Source organism: Eleutherodactylus coqui, chromosome 4, assembly GCF_035609145.1.
Source record: "Eleutherodactylus coqui strain aEleCoq1 chromosome 4, aEleCoq1.hap1, whole genome shotgun sequence".
Taxonomy (NCBI): Eukaryota; Metazoa; Chordata; class Amphibia; order Anura; family Eleutherodactylidae; genus Eleutherodactylus; species Eleutherodactylus coqui.
The window spans coordinates 293,192,310-293,214,235 of record NC_089840.1 but is presented as its reverse complement, the minus strand read 5'-3'; the positions used below and the strand labels follow the sequence as shown (position 1 = coordinate 293,214,235).

General features: G+C 45.6%; 1 protein-coding gene across 1 annotated transcript; it reads left to right on the top strand.

The window, feature by feature from the left end:
- The first annotated feature begins 219 nt into the window (after window positions 1-219).
- Window positions 220-20,705, top strand: LOC136626394 (pancreatic triacylglycerol lipase-like). The gene is made up of 13 exons (XM_066601398.1): window positions 220-238; window positions 2,346-2,394; window positions 7,678-7,832; window positions 8,191-8,316; window positions 8,397-8,531; window positions 11,113-11,221; window positions 16,707-16,826; window positions 16,936-17,055; window positions 17,153-17,271; window positions 17,607-17,733; window positions 19,442-19,553; window positions 20,245-20,412; window positions 20,615-20,705. Exons 2-13 carry the CDS (start codon window positions 2,346-2,348, stop codon window positions 20,676-20,678), a joined length of 1,404 nt encoding a protein of 467 aa, XP_066457495.1. The 5' UTR covers window positions 220-238; the 3' UTR covers window positions 20,679-20,705.
- The last annotated feature ends 1,221 nt before the right edge of the window (window positions 20,706-21,926 follow it).

Below are 21,926 nucleotides of genomic sequence, written 5' to 3'. Positions count from 1 at the left end.
TTAACGACCTTTGTACTTAGTGAAGGACGGAGAAGATAGTCCTATTAATGGTGATGACAGAAGATGAGGGTGAAGAACTGCTTTGGTTATCTCTGAAGAAGTTGAGTCCTGCGGTGATTTATGGCCGCAGGTGATCGGGGAGGTTTTGCTCCGCCCAGCTGACAGTGTATTTGTGGTCGCTGACACCTGTCTGCAGCACATTTCACAGAGCAGCAGTTGTGGAATCGAGGAGCACAAGGTAAGTGATGGGCGGCTGAGCTCAGATATCGGGGGCGCAATATTCACATCATTTGTACAATGATTTATATACATAGTTATGGCCATTTGGATCACAGTGATGCAGATATAGAGATGCTACATCCATGTCATGTGGGGGCACACAGGTCATCCTGGGCACCTACTCGGTATCTGTTGGCTGTGGGTGATGTACATAGGACAGCTCTCTGCTCCTGGACTTTATCTGAAAAGAGGTTCAAGCTGTGATTTACAGTTTGGGATTGCATTGGCAACCACTCCATTCTCTGCACTGCAGCACTTCTCACTTAAGGAAGGAATGCCAGCCCACAATTTCATATTTAAAGGAGTCATACCAAGATTGACTTGGGTGGACAGGATAGCTGATACAAATCTCATCAGTGGGGGTCTCACCACTGAGACCCCAACCCACCCTAAGAGTAGGGGTCCTATGTTCCCCTCTCCTCCTCCTCACTGCAGGTACACTGCACCCTTTGCAGTGAGGAGGAAAATGAATGGAGTAAAGGTCGAGACTGCGGAACTACATTTATTGTCAGAGTGACTGTGGGAGATAGCTGAGCGACCGCCACTCCATTCAATCTCTTCACTGCAAGAGGAGAGGAGGAGATGGGACCCCTATTGTCAGGAGAGGTGTGGGTCTCACTGATCAGACTTTTAGCACATACCACTGGTGGCTAGGTGATAAAAGTCAATATTGATACAACCCCTTTAACAAAAAGCCCCATGTGTCAGGAAAGGTCTCCAGGCTGTTGTGTAGGAATAGAAAATGGACATAGTGCCTGTGATAAGAGCGCAACGCAGAGGAAAGCGGCAGATGGCAGTCGTGGTGCGATAGAGTATTTCTCATGTACGGCTCACTGATACCGTGTTTCCCCGAATATAAGACAGTGTCTTATATTAATTTTTGTTCATAAAGGTTTAACTTTTTTACATGTATAGCTGCCTGGACACTATTGACTTTTTCAATTAACTGTTAGCAGGGCTTAATTTTGGAGTAGGGCTTATATCTCAAGCATCCTCAAAAAGCCTGAAAAATCATTTTGCATCCTCAAAAATTCTGGAAAATCAAGCTATGTCTTATTTTCAGGGTATGTCTTATTTTCAGGGAAACAGGGTAGCTTATTTATTGCTTAAAGGGGTTGTCCCGCGCCGAAACGTTTTTTTTTTTTTTTCAAACCCCCCCCCCCCCCCCGTTCGGCGCGAGACAACCCCGATGCAGGGACTGAAAAAAAGAACAGCACAGCGCTTACCTGAATCCCCGCGCTCCGGTGACTTCTATACTTACCGGTTGAAGATGGCCGCCGGGATCTTCTTCCTCCGTGGACCGCAGCTCTTCTGTGCGGTCCATTGCCGATTCCAGCCTCCTGATTGGCTGGAATCGGCACGTGACGGGGCAAAGCTACACGGAGCTACACGGAGCCCCATTGAGAAGATAAGAAGACCCGGACTGCGCAAGCGCGTCTAATTTGGCCATTCGACCATTTTAGACGGCGAAAATTAGACGGCAACCATGGAGACGAGGACGCCAGCAGAGGAGCAGGTAAGTGAAAAACTTTTTATAACTTCTGTATGGCTCATAATTAATGCACAATGTACATTACAAAGTGCATTAATATGGCCATACAGAAGTGTATAGACCCACTTGCTGCCGCGGGACAACCCCTTTAATGCTGCACCTTTCTAATAGACTTGTGCTTCACATCTTCACCATTTTCAAGAGTTCTGCTCACTTTCTGAAAAAGGAAACATTCTAGTTTCCATCTGGAATCTGAAAGCGTGTCCTTTGCTACAATGTATCAGTGCAGGTAAATGTATCAGTCTGGAGTCACAGAGGATTCTCTGGACTGGATACATTGTGAAGCCTCTCCAGCTGTGAGATACATTAGCGAGGTCTGTTTATCAGCCTCTGAATGGAAACCAGGAATGTTTTCATTCACTGATATCAAGCAGAGACGTGGAAAATGCTGGGAAAGTGAAAACAGTCTGTTAGAAATGTCCATGAGTTTTCTTGATTAGATAGATTGTATTAAAGCACTTTGTACAGTAACATGAAATCCACCCATTTGTATATTGCTTGTATCCATTCACAGATGATTGGAGCTTTACTGTCCATCTGCTTCTTGGTGGAGGCTGTGAAAGGTGAGATATCACTGATGTGTTGGTATGGTGTTTTATGCAATACTCTGCAGATCTCTAGAGAAGTGTAATAATCTGCAGGATATATCACTATATATCAGGAGGTAGAGAGGGCAGAGTGATGTCACATCATTTGTAAGGCCGAAAACAGACATATGACCATCCAGTTCAGCCTATTACCCCCAATGTTGGTGCAGAGGAAGGCAAAAAAAACCCAAAAAACATTGAGGTAGAAGCCAAATTTCCCCATTTAAGGGAAAAGATCCTTCCTGACTTCAATCTGGCAATTGGAATAATCCCCGGATCACCGACCCTTCTGAGGTTATTAGTGATTATAACATATAATATTGCATCACTCAAGAAAGTCGTCCACTCAAAGGGCCATTCATGCTCCTCTGGGTAATATGCAAATAAATGGAATGCGCTTGTAGGCTTAAATAAGTTGGACGCACCACAAATATGTTGAAAGTACGTTTAAATCAACACCGTTTCAGCATTTCGTCAGGCTATATGAAGCGTAGCGTGTCACGCCATTTTACAGAGGTACACCAGAAAGACCCAACACAACTCAGGATCACTCCGTTAGAGCATATAACCTCCAGTTCTTTTTCAAAACTTCGCGCTCAAGAAATGTTCTGGATTTACACTTTGAATACATTGACACCGTATGGCCTAAATGAGACCTTAGAAAAGAGTCATTAAAATGAAATATTAATTTTTTAAATATTTATTGAATATTATTTATTAATGGTGCATGTGCAACTTTTATGAGCTCCATTCATGTTTTAGTTTTGGTGTATTTTATATAATATTATTCAATATAGATATTATGTTATTAGTTTTGTGCATATTTATTATTAGGATAGACTATATGGGCACTACAATTTATAATCTGGATATAGGGTAGTTAATCATGTGCTATTTAGAATAGATTATATACTATTATATAGGTATAAATTATTTTTAGACTACTTCCATATATTATATAGTATTTCAGTTTCACTATTTTTCATTGAACATTAGCAGTATTACATGTAACAACCGTGGCAGACGAGTGTTGTCAGTGCCGGGTAGCTGGTCCGCATGATATCAGTATTCATTCCTTGTCTGTACGCATTGTACATTTTTTCATACATGTGCAGTATAGACTTCTGGGAGAATGACACGCAATTTGCGTGTCATCTCCCCACACATGTGCAGTAAGATCCACGCCATTTTGAGAGTCCTTAGAGTCTTCTATTGATTCGTAATGCAAACTTGACAATTCTACTTTGTCTGGTAGTAACACTGGATTTCTTTCTAGGTGGTAACACATCTGGGACACATACAAACTTGCTTCAAATAAAGAGTCCTTAGTTTTCCTCTGCATTCTGCAGGTGACAATTTCCTGGTCTGCCCAATTTTCTATAGGCTCAGAGGACCCGCAACCTCGTCCTTTTTATTTCCTGTAGGCTCAGAGGGTTGGAGGGATCTTGTCCTTGAATTTTCAGGAAAGCTCAGAGGGCTTGATACCGGAGGCAACTTAGTTTCCGTCTTCTTAGGAGCAGGCATACATTATATCTGTGTCTGGCAATGGTGGAGGCATCATTTCACCATTTCTAGGCATTGTGCGGAGGGATCATCCTGTTCGTGACACCACAGCTCCATCCTGCAGTGTCCGAGGAGCAGGCCCTCACCCGAGGAGACAGTGTGGTAGAGATGTTAACCTTGTCACAGGCCTCTACCATCTCCTCCCTGAGGGTAGCTCAGGACCCGACCTCATTACTGCTGGGGGAGATCACAGGGATAGTAACCATTTTTACCCGTAGTCCAATTTGTCACTTTTGATGCCAATGTCCAATCCTCTGTGGTGGATCTTTGGAGATATAAATTTCCAGAGAAATAAAGTAGTCCAAACACAATGTATACTTTTTTGAACAGAAACCGGGAACGTTCGGTTCTTCTCGTTCACTGAACAAGTGATAAGGATAACAGTCCAACAGTTCTTACAATGGAGGGAGGATTCACAGGGTATTTGTATCTCTACAGTCCAAGTTATTTGTAGGCAGTAACTCTCTTTTTCTCTCCTGCCAGTCACTCACACTTCTCACTTGTTAGCAGTTCCTTTCTCTCTCTTTCTCCAGACTCATGCGGTTTTCCATGCATTTCTCTCAGTCCGGGTACAGTCACTTCTTTGGAGGCTAGGCACAGGCGGGAACTATGGGTATTAGTGTAATATGTCGCCACCGGAAGTGTGGCTGTGGCTGAGCTCAGCTGGAGGTAATGCCCTGGTCATGCCCACACCTCCCAATTGGCTGTGGCTCCCACACACATGAAACAATGGACACAAGCTTTCTGATGCCAGGAAGCAACGGGAGGGCAATGGCAACACATCATACGAACAGCATTGGTAGCAGTTCATCCAACGCGCATCACATGAACAGCGGCACACCAGATGATGATTGCTGGCAACTTACACCCCAGGAGGGCAGTGGCAGCAGAAAATGAAAACAAAGATCTGGTACCGTGTTAGCCAGTAGAGCAAAATGTGATTGTTCTCAGCAAGAGAAACGACGTAATCTTGTAGATATGATACATTTTAATGGCTAACAAAAATACATGATGTAATAATAGCGAGCTTTCGTACCAACGCAGGGGTACTTCTTCCGGCTTAAATGGATTGGATCTGAAGAGGCATGCATATTTATACACACTTATAACATACATACTTATGACAAGGCACAGATATGGATGTGATTGGTTCGCACTTAAAAGGAATTCTGCAAACCAGAAAACAAACTTTTTTTGTCTAGGCACTGATAGCGGAGTGAAAGTTTTATGGTCCCTAAATTACTGTTGGAGGGGGGGGAAAAAAGTCAACAGGCTCGAATTGTTATAAGAGATACACAAACATTTTTAGCTAAATACTGATAACGGAGTGAAAGTTTATGGTCCCTGAATTACTGTTGATGGGGGTCTTATCTGTGCAATCAAGTCTCACACTTCCCATTCACGCATAAATCCTGGGGAATAATTTAACCCCGTATTCAGCGTGTCAAAGGTTGTTATCAATTTATATTCCCAAATTCTTCTGTGGTTTTGTGACTTGAAACCACCCTTCAATATCAAAACTCTCATATCTCCTATGTCATGTCCACGGTTAGAGAAGTGCTCGGCCACAGGTAATTCTCTTCTTCTGTGTTCAATCGTGTGGCGATGAGATCTCATCCTGGCTTTGAGTTTCTGTCCTGTTTCTCCAACATAAAGCCCCCCAACAGTACATTTACTGCACATGATCAGGTACACAACATTGGACGAGGAACATGTAAATGTCCCTGGGACCTTATAGTCCTGCTGTGTGTTGGGGATCCGTATCCTGTCCGCAGTCAGTACATGTGAGCAGGTCTTACAGCTCCTTACATTACAGGGATAAGTTCCTTTTGTGTGTCAGAGGGTAATACACTCCTGATTATAAAGTTCCTCAAGTTAGGAGGTTGCCTGTAACACAGAAGCGGAGGGTCCGGGAATATGGCACCATATGGGAATATGGGAACATGACATAGGAGATATGAGAGTTTTGATATTGAAGGGTGGTTTCAAGTCACAAAACCACAGAAGAATTTGGGAGTATAAATTGATAACAACCTTTGACCCGCTGAATACGGGGTTAAACTATTCCCCAGGATTTATGCGTGAATGGGAAGTGTGAGACTTGATTGCACAGATAAGACCCCCATCAACAGTAATTCAGGGACCATAAACTTTCACTCCCTTATCAGTATTTAGCTAAAAATGTTTGTGTATCTCTTATAACAATTCGAGCCTGTTGACTTTTTCCCCCCCCTCCAACAGTAATTTAGGGACCATAAAACTTTCACTCCGCTATCAGTGCCTAGACAAAAAAAGTTTGTTTTCTGGTTTGCAGAATTCCTTTTAAGTGCGAACCAATCCCATCCATATCTGTGCCTTGTCATAAGTATGTATGTTATAAGTGTGTATAAATATGCATGCCTCTTCAGATCCAATCCATAAGCCTGAAGAAGTACCCTGCGTTGGTACGAAAGCTCGCTATTATTACATCATGTATTTTTGTTAGCCATTAAAAGGTATCATATCTACAAGATTACATGGTTTCTCTTGCTGAGAACAATCAGCAGAAAATGAAAAACAGGAGTACACGGGCAGTACATGGCTCACCTAGCACATGAAACATGCCGAGCGCCAGCACCGAAGAGACACAAGGAGGGCAGGGAAGATGATGAGCGGCTGGAACGGAGACACAGGGAGAGCAGCATCAGCACATGGCTAACGTAAGGCAGAGCAGATAAAGAGGGCCGGCACAATGCACAGCAACAGCTGTAACACACTCACCATGTTCCGCTCAGTAATTCCCGGAGGTGCAGTCAATGATGATTGGGGTGATATTGCTTCTACACCTACTGTCCCATCCCCAGGACGAAGTGCCTGTGTGCAGTGCAGTATGTATATATATCTCAACATAGAATGAGGTGTACTCTAACCAATGGGAAGCTGTGGGTGTTACCTGTGTATTACCAGTCAGTAAGACCGACCAACCCATGTCACCACCCATACATCTGGTAGAGACATATTACACTAATACCAGAACAACAGACCACCTCTCAGACTGTTCCATGCTCCTTCTCTAAGCGTCTGTCACTCACTACTCCTCAGACTGCAAGACGGACTTGACTGTCTGCTAGACTCAATTACATTGCATTCCGCAAACACATATATCAAGCATCATTATATGACCACAAACAATACACACAAAATGATACATTTTCCAGACATAACCAAGACATTAACCCTTTCAGTCCTGCAAACAGTAATACACATGAATCTGATGCACTTTACGAACAAGACAGGGACATGAGACAGACATAGAACGTTCTTGAGGGGACCCCATTAACTCTGGGCCACTACATGTGCATCAGGAGATAGAGAGGACAGAGTGATGTTCTGCAGATCACAAGCAAAGCCAGTGGTGTAATAATCTGAAAAAAATACGACTATGTATGTCAGGAGGTAGAGAGGAGGGAGCGATGTTCTGCAGGTCTCTAGTGATGTAAATAATATAATCATTTGCAGGATGTATCACTTATATACAGCTAAGGGGGTAGAGAGGACAGAGTGATGTTCTGCAGATCACAAGCAAAGTCAGTGGTGTAATAATTTGCAGAAAATATGACTATGTATTTGTCAGGAGGTAGAGGGCACAGAGCGATGTTCTGCAGGTCTCTAGACAGGACAGTGGTGTAATGATCTGTCTCTCGGGTCACTCTGCAGGCGGTGAGGTCTGCTACGACAGGATCGGGTGTTTCACAAATGGTGTTCCGTGGGCATCAACGTTGCAGCGGCCGATTGCGAAGTTACCGTGGTCTCCGGAGACCATTAATGTTCGGTTTTTGCTCTTCACTAAATCAAATCCCAACAACTTCCAGGTAAGAAACAGGAAAAGCAAATTTACTCAATTGCAGTTTTTGGCATAAAAAAGGTGAACATTTTGGCACCATCATATTTGTCTTTTTAACCCCTTGCCAGTTTCAAAAAGTCTCTATAAAATTGAATGGGTTATTCGCAGGGGGCGGGGTCTCCATCTGTCCAATAGATTTATTATTTCCACTCAGTATCTGGAGCAAATTATAACGTAAATGGACGCCTGCTCCTCGCATTGTCATGGCGCCACTCCTGTCACATGATATATCTGGCAACTCATCGCCGGCCACATCCGTGTCCTCGCAGATGTCACGCTTCCTCCACTTACTGATCAGTTGTTGTGACTTATCTGTTATCATGTAGGAGGTGAACGCCGTGGACCCCTCAACCATCTCTGCCTCAAACTTTGGTGCGAGCAGGAAGACGAGGTTCATCATCCACGGCTACTCAGCTAAAGCGGAGGACAGCTGGCCGATGGACATGTGTAAGGTGCGTGACTGTCACTCACTACACGCTTCTGGCCCCACTCACCACGCCACTCTCACACGTGTCACCTCTTATACTTACAGGCCATATTGGAGGTCGAGGACATCAACTGTTTCGGCATTGACTGGAGTGGTGGCTCACAGACCACGTACACACAGTCAGCCAATAACATCCGAGTCGTGGGGGCAGAAGTCGCGTATTTCATTGATATTCTCTCGGTAAGTAGTTCACTGCCTGGTGCAGAACAATGGTTGAGACCTGATGATGGGGCTAGTAAATGGTCAGACATGTAATATATTGAGGAGTCAGCCACAACACTGCATAACAATTACTTCCAGTGATCACAAGCAACTGCTTTACTGGTGCCAGTCTTTTTCCTCATCTTCTCCATCCAGTCCAGACCACCATGGTGCTTCTTCCAGCCTTGACTCTTCTTTGCAGATATTGCCCCCAATCAATAATTTTGCCCACATGGACCCTGAATGTGAAGCTATTGCCCTTTCCTGGTTCCTTCACTTCTCTCCTGAGCACCTGGAAAACAAGAAGTATACGGACACCCGAAGTAGAAGCCCATACAGGCCGCTTACCTGATGGCTGTACACATCTGTGTCTGCGTGCTTGAAAATGAAAGTGATCGTTGGGCTGGGATCTACTAAGCACCTGTTAATTGCGATTGATGAGTTGCTGACCCCTAAGATAAAGAAGACGCCAAATATATGGATTCTATATAATTTTAGGGATTATTACTCTTTCTCAAAAAACTATTTGGCCCCTAGAAGACGTTGCTGTCATTTAGCTACAAAACTTGGCATGCAGTTCCATCTCAGGCAGATCTGTAAATGATGTGGTGTGATTTGATGAATGACCCTGCCACCTGAGACCCTAAAAGTGGTTCCCCCCTTGGCCTATAAAAAGATTCACAGAGGCTCCTTGTGTATAGTGACCGCTTCTTCCACTTGTGTAGAGCTTGTTGATCACTAGACGCCTCAACGACGCAGAGAAGAGACCCTGTTACCAGAGTCTGAGAGGGGGACGCATAATTGGGACATGAGAAGCTGGATGGTCGTATCGATGAATTGTCCCCCATCGGCCATTAGGCCTGACTGTTAGGAAGTGTTGGGACCAGTGGATGTGTGAGGGCACACAAGGGGACCTGGCTCAGGACGCCCCCTACAGACCACTGGTAGAGAGGAGCATCTGACAAGCATGAGCAGCTCCAAGTCTTTTGTTGGCTGCCAAACAGAGACAGATGACATCAATGTTACACCCCTGTGTCTGTCGGAACCATTTCCAGGCACTTGGCTGAAGGACATTTGGTCTCATGGCCCCAATTTCATGTATGGCTTCTGACACCCACCATCACCTCCGTTTGCATGTCTGGAGACCTCAGGGTGAGCGCCTCAATCTTGTCTTTGCTGTAGAGCGGCACACTGCCCCCTGCTGGTGTGATGGTCTGGGGCGGCCATCGCATACAACAGTCGGTCCCCCCTAGTGGTGGTACGAGGAACAATGACAAATCAGCGATATGTTCAGGACATCCTGCAGCCATATGTTCCTCTCATGGCGGCTTCCAGCAGGATAATGCTTGGCCGCACTCACAAAGGGGTCACAGGAGGCCCCCACAATTTTGTCACGCTTCTATGGCTGCCTGGTAGGCAGATGTATCGCCAGTAGAACATGTATGGGGCAATCTGGGATGCCAACTTCCACAACCTAGAAGTTTGCACAATCTAGAGGCTCAATTACAGCAAATATGGAGCGATATGCTGCAGGATATCATACAGAACCTGCATGTCTCCACGCCTCTCTGTATCACATCTTGTATCCAATCTTTAGGCGGTACAACAGGGTACTAGAGCCTCCATGCCTGCCAGTATCACATCTTGTATCCAAGCTAGAGGCGGTACAACAGGGTACTAGAGCCTCCATGCCTGCCAGTATCACATCTTGTATCCAAGCTAGAGGCGGTACAACAGGGTACTAGAGCCTCCATGCCGGCCTGTATCACATCTTGTATCCAAGCTAGAGGCGGTACAACAGGGTACTAGAGCCTCCATGCCTGCCAGTATCACATCTTGTATCCAAGCTAGAGGCGGTACAACAGGGTACTAGAGCCTCCCTACAAGGGGCCGATTTTCTGCAATAAATGACCCTTTTGCTCTGATATTGTAATCACTTAATTATATCAATGTGACAATCACACAGAAAGTTTCATCCCATCCGACAACTTCTAGGGGAGGGATGTTACTGACAACAAATGTATATAATATCCTGGCTACATTGTAATGATATGATATTGTGGGGGTGCTGCAGGGATCGGTGGGGGTCATACCAGCGCACCGGTAATATTATTACATGTCTGGTCTCAGCTCTATTACATCCGCCATCGCCGTCACAAAGACGTAGTGTAGTATCATATAATCCTGTATTCCTGCAGCTGCCACTAGGGGGCGCTCACTGCACAGGGATTCCTCAGTGATTGATACATTTATATCAGTGGTGGAAAACAGAATTTTTCCTGAATTGCTCCAAGGCTTTCCAGGTGCTAGAAAATTCCGCTAGGTGCGTCTCCGGAGCCGCTGATTGTAGACTGACCCCCACATTGTATCTGCTATCACCTTATATCATGTATTAGTTTACCATTGGCTCAAAACGTGGGAGGGGGGGTTATATGAATCTTCCACTGTCAGGGACCCCCATAATTACAGAGGGGTCTCATATGCTCCTTCCTACATGCTGCCAAGTTGCCCCCAGATTACGGCCCATTAGTGATAATTTCTTTGTTCTTGTCCTTCTCAGAGTCAGTTTAATTACAGTCCTGCCAACATCCACGTCATCGGGCACAGTCTGGGGGCTCACGCTGCCGGAGAGGCTGGGAAGAGGAGCCGTGGCATCGCACGAATAACAGGTGGGTAAAAAAAAAGTTCAGCAAGATGAAAGGGATGAAATCCAAAAAGTTATCAATTAAAGGGCCGGTGCAGGCAGAAATTAGGACATCTTATCAGCCTCACAGTGCTCTCTCTGCTCCTCCTGACCTCCAGTCTAATATCCATGACTGTCTCTTCCTCATTGTAACCTCAAGTCCAGTATCCGTGACTGTCTCTTCCTCACTGTGTTCTCTAGCACCGGTGAACTGTTAGGGGTTGCAAGGGGTCACAATTGCAACCCGGCCCCTTAGGGCTGTGCACAGGACTTGGGAAGTGGAGGGCCATTATCGGGGAGCAGACAGGCAGTGAGAGTCTGCAGACTCCCCGGGCGCATGCTCCTCCCTTCCACTGAATGACTGCAGTTGTGATTGGTCCGGCTGGCCGTGGCCTGACAGTCTCGGGGAGTGAAGGAGGAGTGCGGAGGTGCAGTACAGCGAGGTATATACCGCATGTTATCTTGTATGTATAACTGGTATAAGTTATACCAGCTGTACATATATAATTATATACAGGGAATATCCAGGTTATACCAGCATGCTCCATATCACCGTATACAGGGGATGTACATCTGCTATATATAGTGATATGGACCATGCTGGTATAACCTAGGCATCTCCTGTATATAATTATATATGTACAGGTGGTATATGTTATACATCTCCTGTATATAGGGATATGGAGCATGCTGGTATAACCTGGGTATCTCCTGTATATAATTACTAGTAATTATTAGGAAATTATACTACCAGTGCTTCTGGTGGCACAATGCGCCACACATGTGTGCCACATAGTGCATGCATTATAATCCCCCCACATCACACACAGCTCTACTGCATCCACCCTGACCCCACACATTACACACACAATTCTACTACATGCCACACACTGCTGTAGTACATCCATCTTGATTCCCACACAGCTCTGCTACATTGTACATTGATTATGATTCCCTCACATGACACACACAGCTCTACTACATTGTACATCCATCCTGACCCCCCACACAGCACCTGACACACACAGCTCTCCTACATCCTGATTCACACACATTACACACATACACAGCTCTGCAATTCCACACATCACCAGACTCCTGGATACAGGGCTGACCCCATGTCATATGATTCTTGACTCCACCCACACATGTGATCACATGATGGTAACGTCATAACAAGTCCTGGTAGCTGCTATCAGTTTATCCAGTATACAGAACTTTCTACTAAACTGCACAACGGCTCCTCCCACAGCAGTGACATCACCACAGGTCCTTCAGCCCACCGGATCTGTGTGGTGGCGGTGGGTCGGTGTCTTCTGTCAGGACCACTGAGTTGTGTCTGAGATAATAACGGCTTAGTTGTATTCTCATTGTGTTATTTTTATCCTCCCCTTCCAAGAGTGTGTTGTTCTTCTATCGGTCAGGCTCTGTGTTTTATATATGTTGTAGGACTGTCGATGATGTCACCAGGGGCGGAGCATCAGAAGCACTCACATACATACTAACTGACAAGCAGTCGTTAGTAGTTTGATATATGTACTACTTGTATACGCTATATGTCCTGTATACAGTGATATCAACCATACTGGTATACGCTGGCATATCACTACAGAGGGTCTCCTACTTTTTGAACAGGTTCTGTCAGCGGTATTTGAAGTGTTGACAGTTCCGACGAGCGATGCGGCTTGTCGGAACTTCTGCCGCCGGGTGCAGGCTGTAAGAAACAGCTGGCACCCGACATCCATAGGGCCCGTACAGTGTCCCATGATAAGATCGCCGGACTCTGTGCGATTGCTAGGCAGCCGGGGGGCCTGTTGAAAGGCCCCAGGGCTGCCTATGCAGAGTGTCTATCAAGTGCATGGCTTGATAGGCACTCCGCATAGGCAGCCCTAGGGCCTTTCAGAAGGCCCCCCGGCTGCCTAGCAACCACACAGCGTCCTGCGATCCGACCGGACAGTCTTCTATCAGGCTTGATAGAAGCCTGCCCGATCCCTGCACAGTATGATGTCATGCCATAGCATGACATCATACTGTGCAGGACAGATTGGTCGCATCTTGCGAAGTTCGTAACTCGAACGTTGACAAGTCGGGGACTATCTGTATATACAGGAGATGTATAGCTTTACAAGCTAATTATATACAATGGACGCCCAGGTGAGGAATCCCCGCAGCTGAACAGCTCTGTCTGAGGATGGAACCGCACAGCGTCAGACGGACCCCATTGACTATATTGGGGTCCGTCCGCTTCCTCCCAGCTGCCCGCATTTTGGATGCAAATAAAAGCGCTTTATGCAGCGCTTTTTCTTCCGGTATTTTGAGTCGGATCTGTGATGGAAAGTCCGACCGAAGGTGAAACCGTCCTTACACCAGCATGGTGGGTATCACTGTATACAGGAGACACCTATTGTATATAGTGACATGGACCATACTGATATAACCTGGGTATCTCCTGTATATAGTGATATGGAGCATACTGGTATAACCTGGGTATCTCCTGTATATATTTATATATGTACAGCTGGTATAAGTTATACATCTCCTGTATATAGTGATATGGAGCATGCTGGTATAACCTGGGTATCTCCTGTATATAATTATATATCTACAGCTGGTATAAGTTATACATCTCCTGTATATAGTGATATGGAGCATATTGGTATAACCTGGGTATCTCCTGTATATAATTATATATGTACAGCTGGTATAAGTTATACATCTCCTGTATATACTGATATGGACCATACTGGTATAACCTGGGTATCCCCTGTATATAATTATATATATATACAGCTGGTATAAGGTTTACATCCCCTGTATATAGTGATATGGAGCATACTGGTATAACCTGGGTATCTCCTGTATATTATATATGTACAGCTGGTATAAGTTATACATCTCCTGTATACAGTGACATGGACCATGGTGGTATAACCAGGGGATCTCCTGAATATGATTATATATGTACAGCTGGTGTACATTATACATCTCCTGTATATAGTGATATCGTGCATGCTGATATAACCTGGGTATCTCCTGTATATAATTATATATATATATATATATATATATATATATATATATATATATACACAGCTGGTATAGGTTATACATGCTGTATATAGTAATATGGAGCATGCTGGTATAACCTTGGCATCTCCTGTATATAATTATATATGTACAGCTGGTATAAGTTATACATCTCCTGTATATAGTGATATGGAGCATGCTGGTATAACCTGGGTATCCCCTGTATATAATTATATATGTACAGCTGGTATAAGTTATACATCCTGCATATAGTGATATGGAGCATGCTGGTATAACCTGGGTATCCCCTGTATATAATTATATATGTACAGCTGGTATAAGTTATACATCCTGTATATAGTGATATGGAGCATGCTGGTATAACCTGGGTATGTCCCGTATATTATTATATATGTACAGCTGGTATAAGTTATACATCTCCTGTATATAGTAATATGGAGCATGCTGGTATAACCTGGGTATCTCCTGTATATAATTATATATGTACAGCTGGTATAAGTTATACATCTCCTGTATATAGTGATATGGAGCATGCTGGTGTAACCTGGGTATCTCTTGTATATAATTATATATGTACCGCTGGTATAAGTTATACATCTCCTGTATATAGTGATATGGAGCATGCTGGTATAACCTGGGTATATCCAGTATATAATTATATATATATAGAGCTGGTATAAGTTATACATCTCCTGTATATAGTGATATGGAGCATGCTGGTGTAACCTGGGTATCTCCTGTATATAATTATATATGTACCGCTGGTATAAGTTATACATCCTGTATATATTGATATGGAGCATGCTGGTATAACCTGGGTATATCCAGTATATAATTATATATATATAGAGCTGGTATAAGTTATACATCTCCTGTATATGGTGATATGGAGCATGCTGGTATAACCTGGGTATCCCCTGTATATAATTATATATGTACCGCTGGTATAAGTTATACATCTCCTGTATATAGTGATATGGAGCATGCTGGTATAACCTGGGTATCTCCTGTATATAATTATATATGTACAGCTGGTATAAGTTATACATCTCCTGTATATAGTGATATGGAGCATGCTGGTATAACATGGGGATCTCCTGTATATGATCGCACACTTTCCACAAGATTAAAAAATGCATGTACTGTTTAAATCCACCCGCGGTTTTTAATAGCGTATGTAGTTTCTTAAAAAAATATATTTGGTTTTTGGATGCCCGGTGCAGTTTTTTAATGTGTTTTTTTTAAATTGTGGTTCAAAATGCAACAAAAAACCCCCATGAAGACAGCCCAATGCTGAGCTCACACGGCCGTAAGCTTAACATGGTGGGTAACGCAGCGTTTTACCGCAGTGGAGCCGTCAGTGACCTGCCCTATTGCTGCGTATCGCAGTGAGATGGTACTGCGCATGATGGCGGATCTCATGCACGCTGCCATCCGCAGTCCACCTGTTTTTGGTTGTTTATATTTCCCATACAGTCACTTCACAATGGCGCATATATACGTCGCCCACACACAATGTTATTACACATGACGGCGTTGATAGAGAACAATGGGCTCTCCTGCGTGTAATACATCACAAAGTAAAACATGCTGCGTTCTTTTTTGCGCTTGCGTATTACACAATTCTTCCTCACACCTGTGAGTGGAGCTGCAATGTATTTGATTGCCTGCGAATTACCGCATATCAGACACACATATAGCGCATGTATAATACGTTGTATCATTCGATCGTCTGAGCCCGGGCCTAAGGAGCTACAAACACAACTTCATGTAGTCCAGGAAATGAGTCATGTTTGAAAGCTTATGACAAGGGGCAGATCATGGATGTAAATTCAGTTTACAGCTGTATGCAGCACAGTTTGGGTATGGGTACGGGGGAAAGCGGGAATAAGGGGGGTGGCCCGAGGCACCCGGGCCCCTGAGCCTTTAGTTACACCTGTGTCCTCTAGTCCAGTATCTGACCATCTCTTCCTCGTAACCTCTAGTCCAGTATTCATAGCTGTCTCCCTCATCCTGACCCCCATTAGAGTATCCATGATTGTCTCTTCTTCATTGTGACCCGCAGTCCAGTATATGGCTGTCTCTTCCTCATCCTGACCCCAGTAGAGTATCCATGATTGTCTCTTCTTCATCATGACCCCCAGTAGAGTATCCATGATTGTCTCTTCTTCATCATGACCCCCAGTAGAGTATGCATGATTTTCTCTTTTTCATTGTGACCTATAGTTCAGTGCATGGCTGTCTCTTCCTCATTCTGACCCCCAGTACAGTATCCATGATTGTCTCTTCTTCATCATGACCCCAGTAGAGTATCCATGATTGTCTCTTCTTCATCATGACCTGAAGTAGAGAATCCATGGCTGTCTCTTCCTCATTGTGACCTGCAGTCTAGTACATGACTGTCTCCTTGTTTGCTGACACAGGTCTGGATCCGGCTGAGCCCTATTTCCAGGGAACCCCAGTTGAGGTGCGTCTAGACCCCTCAGATGCCTCATTCGTTGACGTCATCCATACAGACGCGGCCCCAATGATCCCCAATCTCGGTGGGTATATTCTAGGAAGTGATACCGGAGACTACAACCCCCATCATCTTCATGAGATGACGTCACTCAACTTCATTGACAGTTGATCCATAGAAGTTGTGTCTTTCAGGATTTGGAATGAGTCAGCTGGTCGGTCACCTCGACTTCTTCCCGAATGGCGGAGAGGAAATGCCAGGATGCCAGAAGAATGCCCTCTCCCAGATCGTGGACATCGATGGAATCTGGCAAGGTAAAAACATGACCTGCAGTCCTATGTAACCCCCCAGATCACACAGTGATAACTCTGTACAGTAGATGTAACGATCTTCTTGGTATTTTCCCAGCAGGCACTCGGAATCTTGTCACCTGTAATCACCTGCGCAGTTACGAATATTATATGGAGAGTATCCAGACGCCGGACGCCTTTGTCGGATTTCCGAGTTCTTCTTATGACTCATTCAATACAGTAAGGTTTACACCTGCGGGGGAGGGGCAGATCATTAATTATTCATTACACTGTAATCTATCTCTCTGTATGTATCTGTTAGAGTCAGGTGACTCTTCATGGCGGATCCTCCGACTGGCGGTCATCCAGCTCTCCTGTAATCTCCACACCTGAGAGTGCTGGGGAACAACCTGCTGGAAGCTGCGCTGGTGGCCATGTTGGTTGTCACCCAACTTTCCCAGAATTAGATAACAGTGTGACAGATGAGGACGTTTCAGTTATTACTGGTTCTGGGATCTTCGTTACGTTAGGACATTGAGCTTACGGCACTGTTCCTCAATTCACCTCTGTTTCAGGGTTCAGGGTTCCCGTGCCCCAGTGATGGATGCCCATTAATGGGTCACTACGCTGATGGTTACACTGGCAGCATCTCCACTGGCCAGAAGTTGTACCTCAACACCGGCGAACAACCTAGCTACGGCCGTAAGTGTCAGCCCGATTATATGTAACGAAGCACAACTGTTACACACTCTCTGTCAAAAAACTCCCCGTACCCAGAAGAAGTTGTCGTTTTTCTGCAGACCCCATTCTGCAGTTCCATCTCAGGCAGATATACAAATGATGAGAATTGTGGTGATTAGATGAACGGTCTTGTCACGGGAGACCCTAAAAGTGGTTCCCCCCTTGGCCTATAAGAGGCTCTCGGAGGCCCCTTGTGTGTAGTGACCTCTTCTTCCGCTTGTAGAGCTTGTTGGCCACTAGACGCCTCTATGACACAGAGAAGAGATTTCACCGTTACCAGAGTCAGAGAGGGGCGCATTATTGGGATGTAAGAAGCTGGATGGTCCTATCGATGAATTGTCCCCCACCAGCCATTCTGACCAGACTGTTAGGTGTTGGGACCAGTGGATGTGTGAGGGCACACTAGGTGACAGGGCTGAGGACGCCCCCTACAGACCAAGAGTAGAGAGGAGCATCTCACCAGACTGTTAGGGGGTGTTGGGACCAATGGATGGAGGCACACAAGGTGACCGGGCTCAGGACCCCCGACAGACCACCAGTAGAGGGGACCATCTGACCAGACTGCTATAAGGTGTTGGGACCAGTGGATGGAGGCACATAAGGTGACCAGGCTCCTGATGGCCCCTACAGACCACCAGTAGAGAGGAGCGTCTGACCAGACTGTTAGGAGGGGGTTGGGACCAGTGGACGTGTGAGGGCACACAGGGTGACCGGGCTCATGACGCCCCCTACAGACCACCAGTAGAGGGGAGCATCTGACCGGACTGTTAGGAGGTATTGGGACCAGTGGATGGGGGAACACAATGTGACCGGGCTCAGGACGCTCCCTACAGACCACCAGTAGAGAGAAGCATCTGACCAGACTGTTAGGGGGTGTTGGGACCAGTGGATGGAGGCACACAAGGTGACCGGGCTCAGAACCCTCTACAGACCATCAGTAGAGAGGAGCGTCTGATCATCCAACAAGCACAGGTAGCTCCAAGACTACGAGTTTACATGACCTAGAGGCGCAGTTACACAAAATATGTGGTGATATGCTGCAGGATACCATACGAAATCTGCATGCCTCCATGCCTACCCGAATCACATCTTGTTTCCAAGCTAGAGGTGGTCCAGCAGGGTACTAGAGCCTGCATTATAGTTTGCATAATCTAGCAGAAAGAAAGTTGCCCCCCTTTGCCTTTCGATTTCAGGGCGGGTAACAATTGCACTTAGTAGGAAAAACATTACAAACTTTTGTGCAGAATCTCCCACTCGGTCGGCGGTGGGACGTCCGGTTCTCTGCTCGCTCTAATAGTGGATTTCTGAGGACTTTGTGTGAAATTTCCACGGACGCTCCGCTGTTTCCATTCTTACTGGTGGTCGGATGGATAATTTTCTCTTACAGATGCAATGTTTTTTCTTAAAATTGGAGCACCGCTTATGAATTGTGCGCCACTGGGCGGAGCTTCAGTAAACTTTGCTGGAAAAATTTGGGAACCAAGAACGTCTTACTGTCTGACAGTTTTGTTAAATGAAGCCTTTTGAGTTTCTGTTTAATTCGCAATTAAATCTGAGAGTCATTAAAGGGGAGTTCTGGGGTCCCAAATCGGGGGGGGGGGGGGGATCATCTGTAATAACCCTGTGTAATACACATAATATAACAAGCCATTTCTTTCTGCCCCCTCAGGCTGGAGGTATGAGGTGACGGTACAGATTGACGGCCCCCTGAATGTCCAGGGATACTTCCACGTTTCCTTGTTCGGGTCCAAAGGGAACACCCGTCAGTATGAAGTCTACAAGTAAGGAAAAACTCCTCCCGCTGAGGGATTTCTATGGTCGCCCCGTCTCCAAGAAGACAATGAATAAAAAAAACATCAAAAAGCCATATAGACCCCCCAAATGGTTCCAATAGAAACTACAGATCCCCCTGTACAGACCGCGCCCTCATACAGCGCCATCAGCGGAAAAATAAAAAAGTTCTGGCGGTCAAAATTAGCAACAGAAAGGAGTTTATAAAACTATTTTCCTTTTTCCATTCGTACAACATAAACTCCTCTATAAATTTGCTATTGCTGCAATCGTACCGACCCACAAAATAAAGAGAAGTCCTGTAGATGCCGTAAAACAGCACTTCCAAAAAAATACAAAGTTGTGGGTTTGTTTTCCCAGTTTCACCCCACTTAGAAATGTGTGAAGTCTTCCCTACATTAGATCAATACAATAGTATCACTGGAAAATACAAGCCGGCCCACAAAACCCAACAAGCCCCCATTAGATGCGCCACCGCAAAAATCAAGAAGTTCTGGCCTTTTTGAAAGTGGGGAGGGAAAAAAAAAAAAGTTGCAGCAGGAAGGGGTTAATTATAAGGCACCAATAAACCAGGATATAGCTGCAGCTGAACTACATGTCCCAGCATTCCTGGTCCACCTCCCCTGGCCAGGCCTGCTGCAGGAGAACGGGGGTTGTAGTTCTTGTGCTTCCTCTCTGCAGGGGCTACATCAAGCCGGGGAGCTCGTACACGGCGCACATCGATGTAGAGAGCAACGTCGGACCCCTCAACAGGATCAAGTTCGTCTGGAACAACGACACGATTAACCCTCTCTTCCCCACCCTGGGGGCTTCATCCGCAACCATCCAGTATGGAAGAGATGGAAAAACGTAAGTGGCCTGTGATACCGTACCTCCTCGCTGCCCGCGTTCCCCCCTGCTGTATATATCACAGGGGTCTCTTTGATCCAGAGGGCAAAAACTATAGTGTGGGCCATGGAGAAGTACTTAGGGGCCCCTGTGATTTTCAGTATGGGCCCCTGTGCTGTCTGTGATCTGGGCAACATTAACCCTTTGTAATCTCCTCCTCCAGGTCCACCTTCTGCAGCAACGATACAGTCAGAGAGGAGGTCCTGCAGACCCTGAACCCCTGCTAAATCTGCTGTGAGCGGCCCGAGAAATAAAGAGCCATCTGAAAATTGTCTCTGAGCTGAATTATTTCCAACCGGTTCTGACCGCAGTGTGAAAAGCCATGAGCAGCGTGATGTGTAGATCCAGTCGCACCCAGAGCAGCATTCATCATTCTGCTACCTCCGAGCTGTAAATCATGTACTGTCATGTATTCTCCATCATATTGTGGGAGACTAATGTGTGATGCAGAGTAATCACATCTTCCACAATGCAGCCCAGCAAAGACACTGAACCAGTAGGGGCTGACAGAAAGAATGGCAGCAGAATTTTGATCGCAGCTCTGGGTGGGAAAGGAGTGCAAAACATGATGTAACTCAGGATCAGTAGTCAGTATTAACCCTTTGCGATCCAATTTTAGATTCAGGGCTTCCTAGGGGACTTTCTCTCTCTGCCATTATACAATGGCTCCATCTGCTGGCTAGAGACAGTACTGCGGTATGGAACATGCTGGAGAGGCCCCTGACAACAGAGCGGCCAGTAATATACAGTAAGAATACCCTGTCGGAGCTGTACAGGCTTCAATCAGAATGTTGGAAATGTCAGACAGTGGATTGCAAAGGGCTAAAGGGGTTGTACCAAGTTGAACCCCCAAGGATTGCAAGAACAGGGTCCTGTGAACTCCCGAATCAATAGCGCTGCGGTTGAGCAGGGGTGCTGCCGCTGCACACACCTCTGTGAAGCACTTGTACTGCAGTAGGACAGTAAGGGTATGTTTACACGTAGCGGAAATGGTGCGCAAATTCTGCAGAATCTCCACACCCAAAATAATCCTGACTCTAAATCAGCTGCACTTCCACAACCGGTATGAGAAAACACTGCGCTCCTCTTCACCTCCAAATCATTGCTCTCTCCGCGCCTCCTTCACCAGGCAACCAGCGGCCTTTGGTGAGCTCAGCGTCAACGGTCACTTTCACATCACCTGACCAGTGGCGCTGCGCTCACTAGACGCCACCAGGTGCCTGGTGAAGGAAGCGCTGAGAGCCCAATGATTTTGGAGGTGAAGAGGAGAGCGGTATTTTTCCAAAACAGCTGCGATTCTACGGCTTTTGACTGTTTTAGATGGGGGAATGTTGCGAAATTTTTCTGCTGTGGAAATCTGGCAGCATTTCTGCTACATGTAAACACCCTAAAACCTTCACACGCAGGAATCACTGCAGAAATTCTGCACCATAGTGACACCAGTGTCTATTATACTGGCCTGTAAATCACTGTGA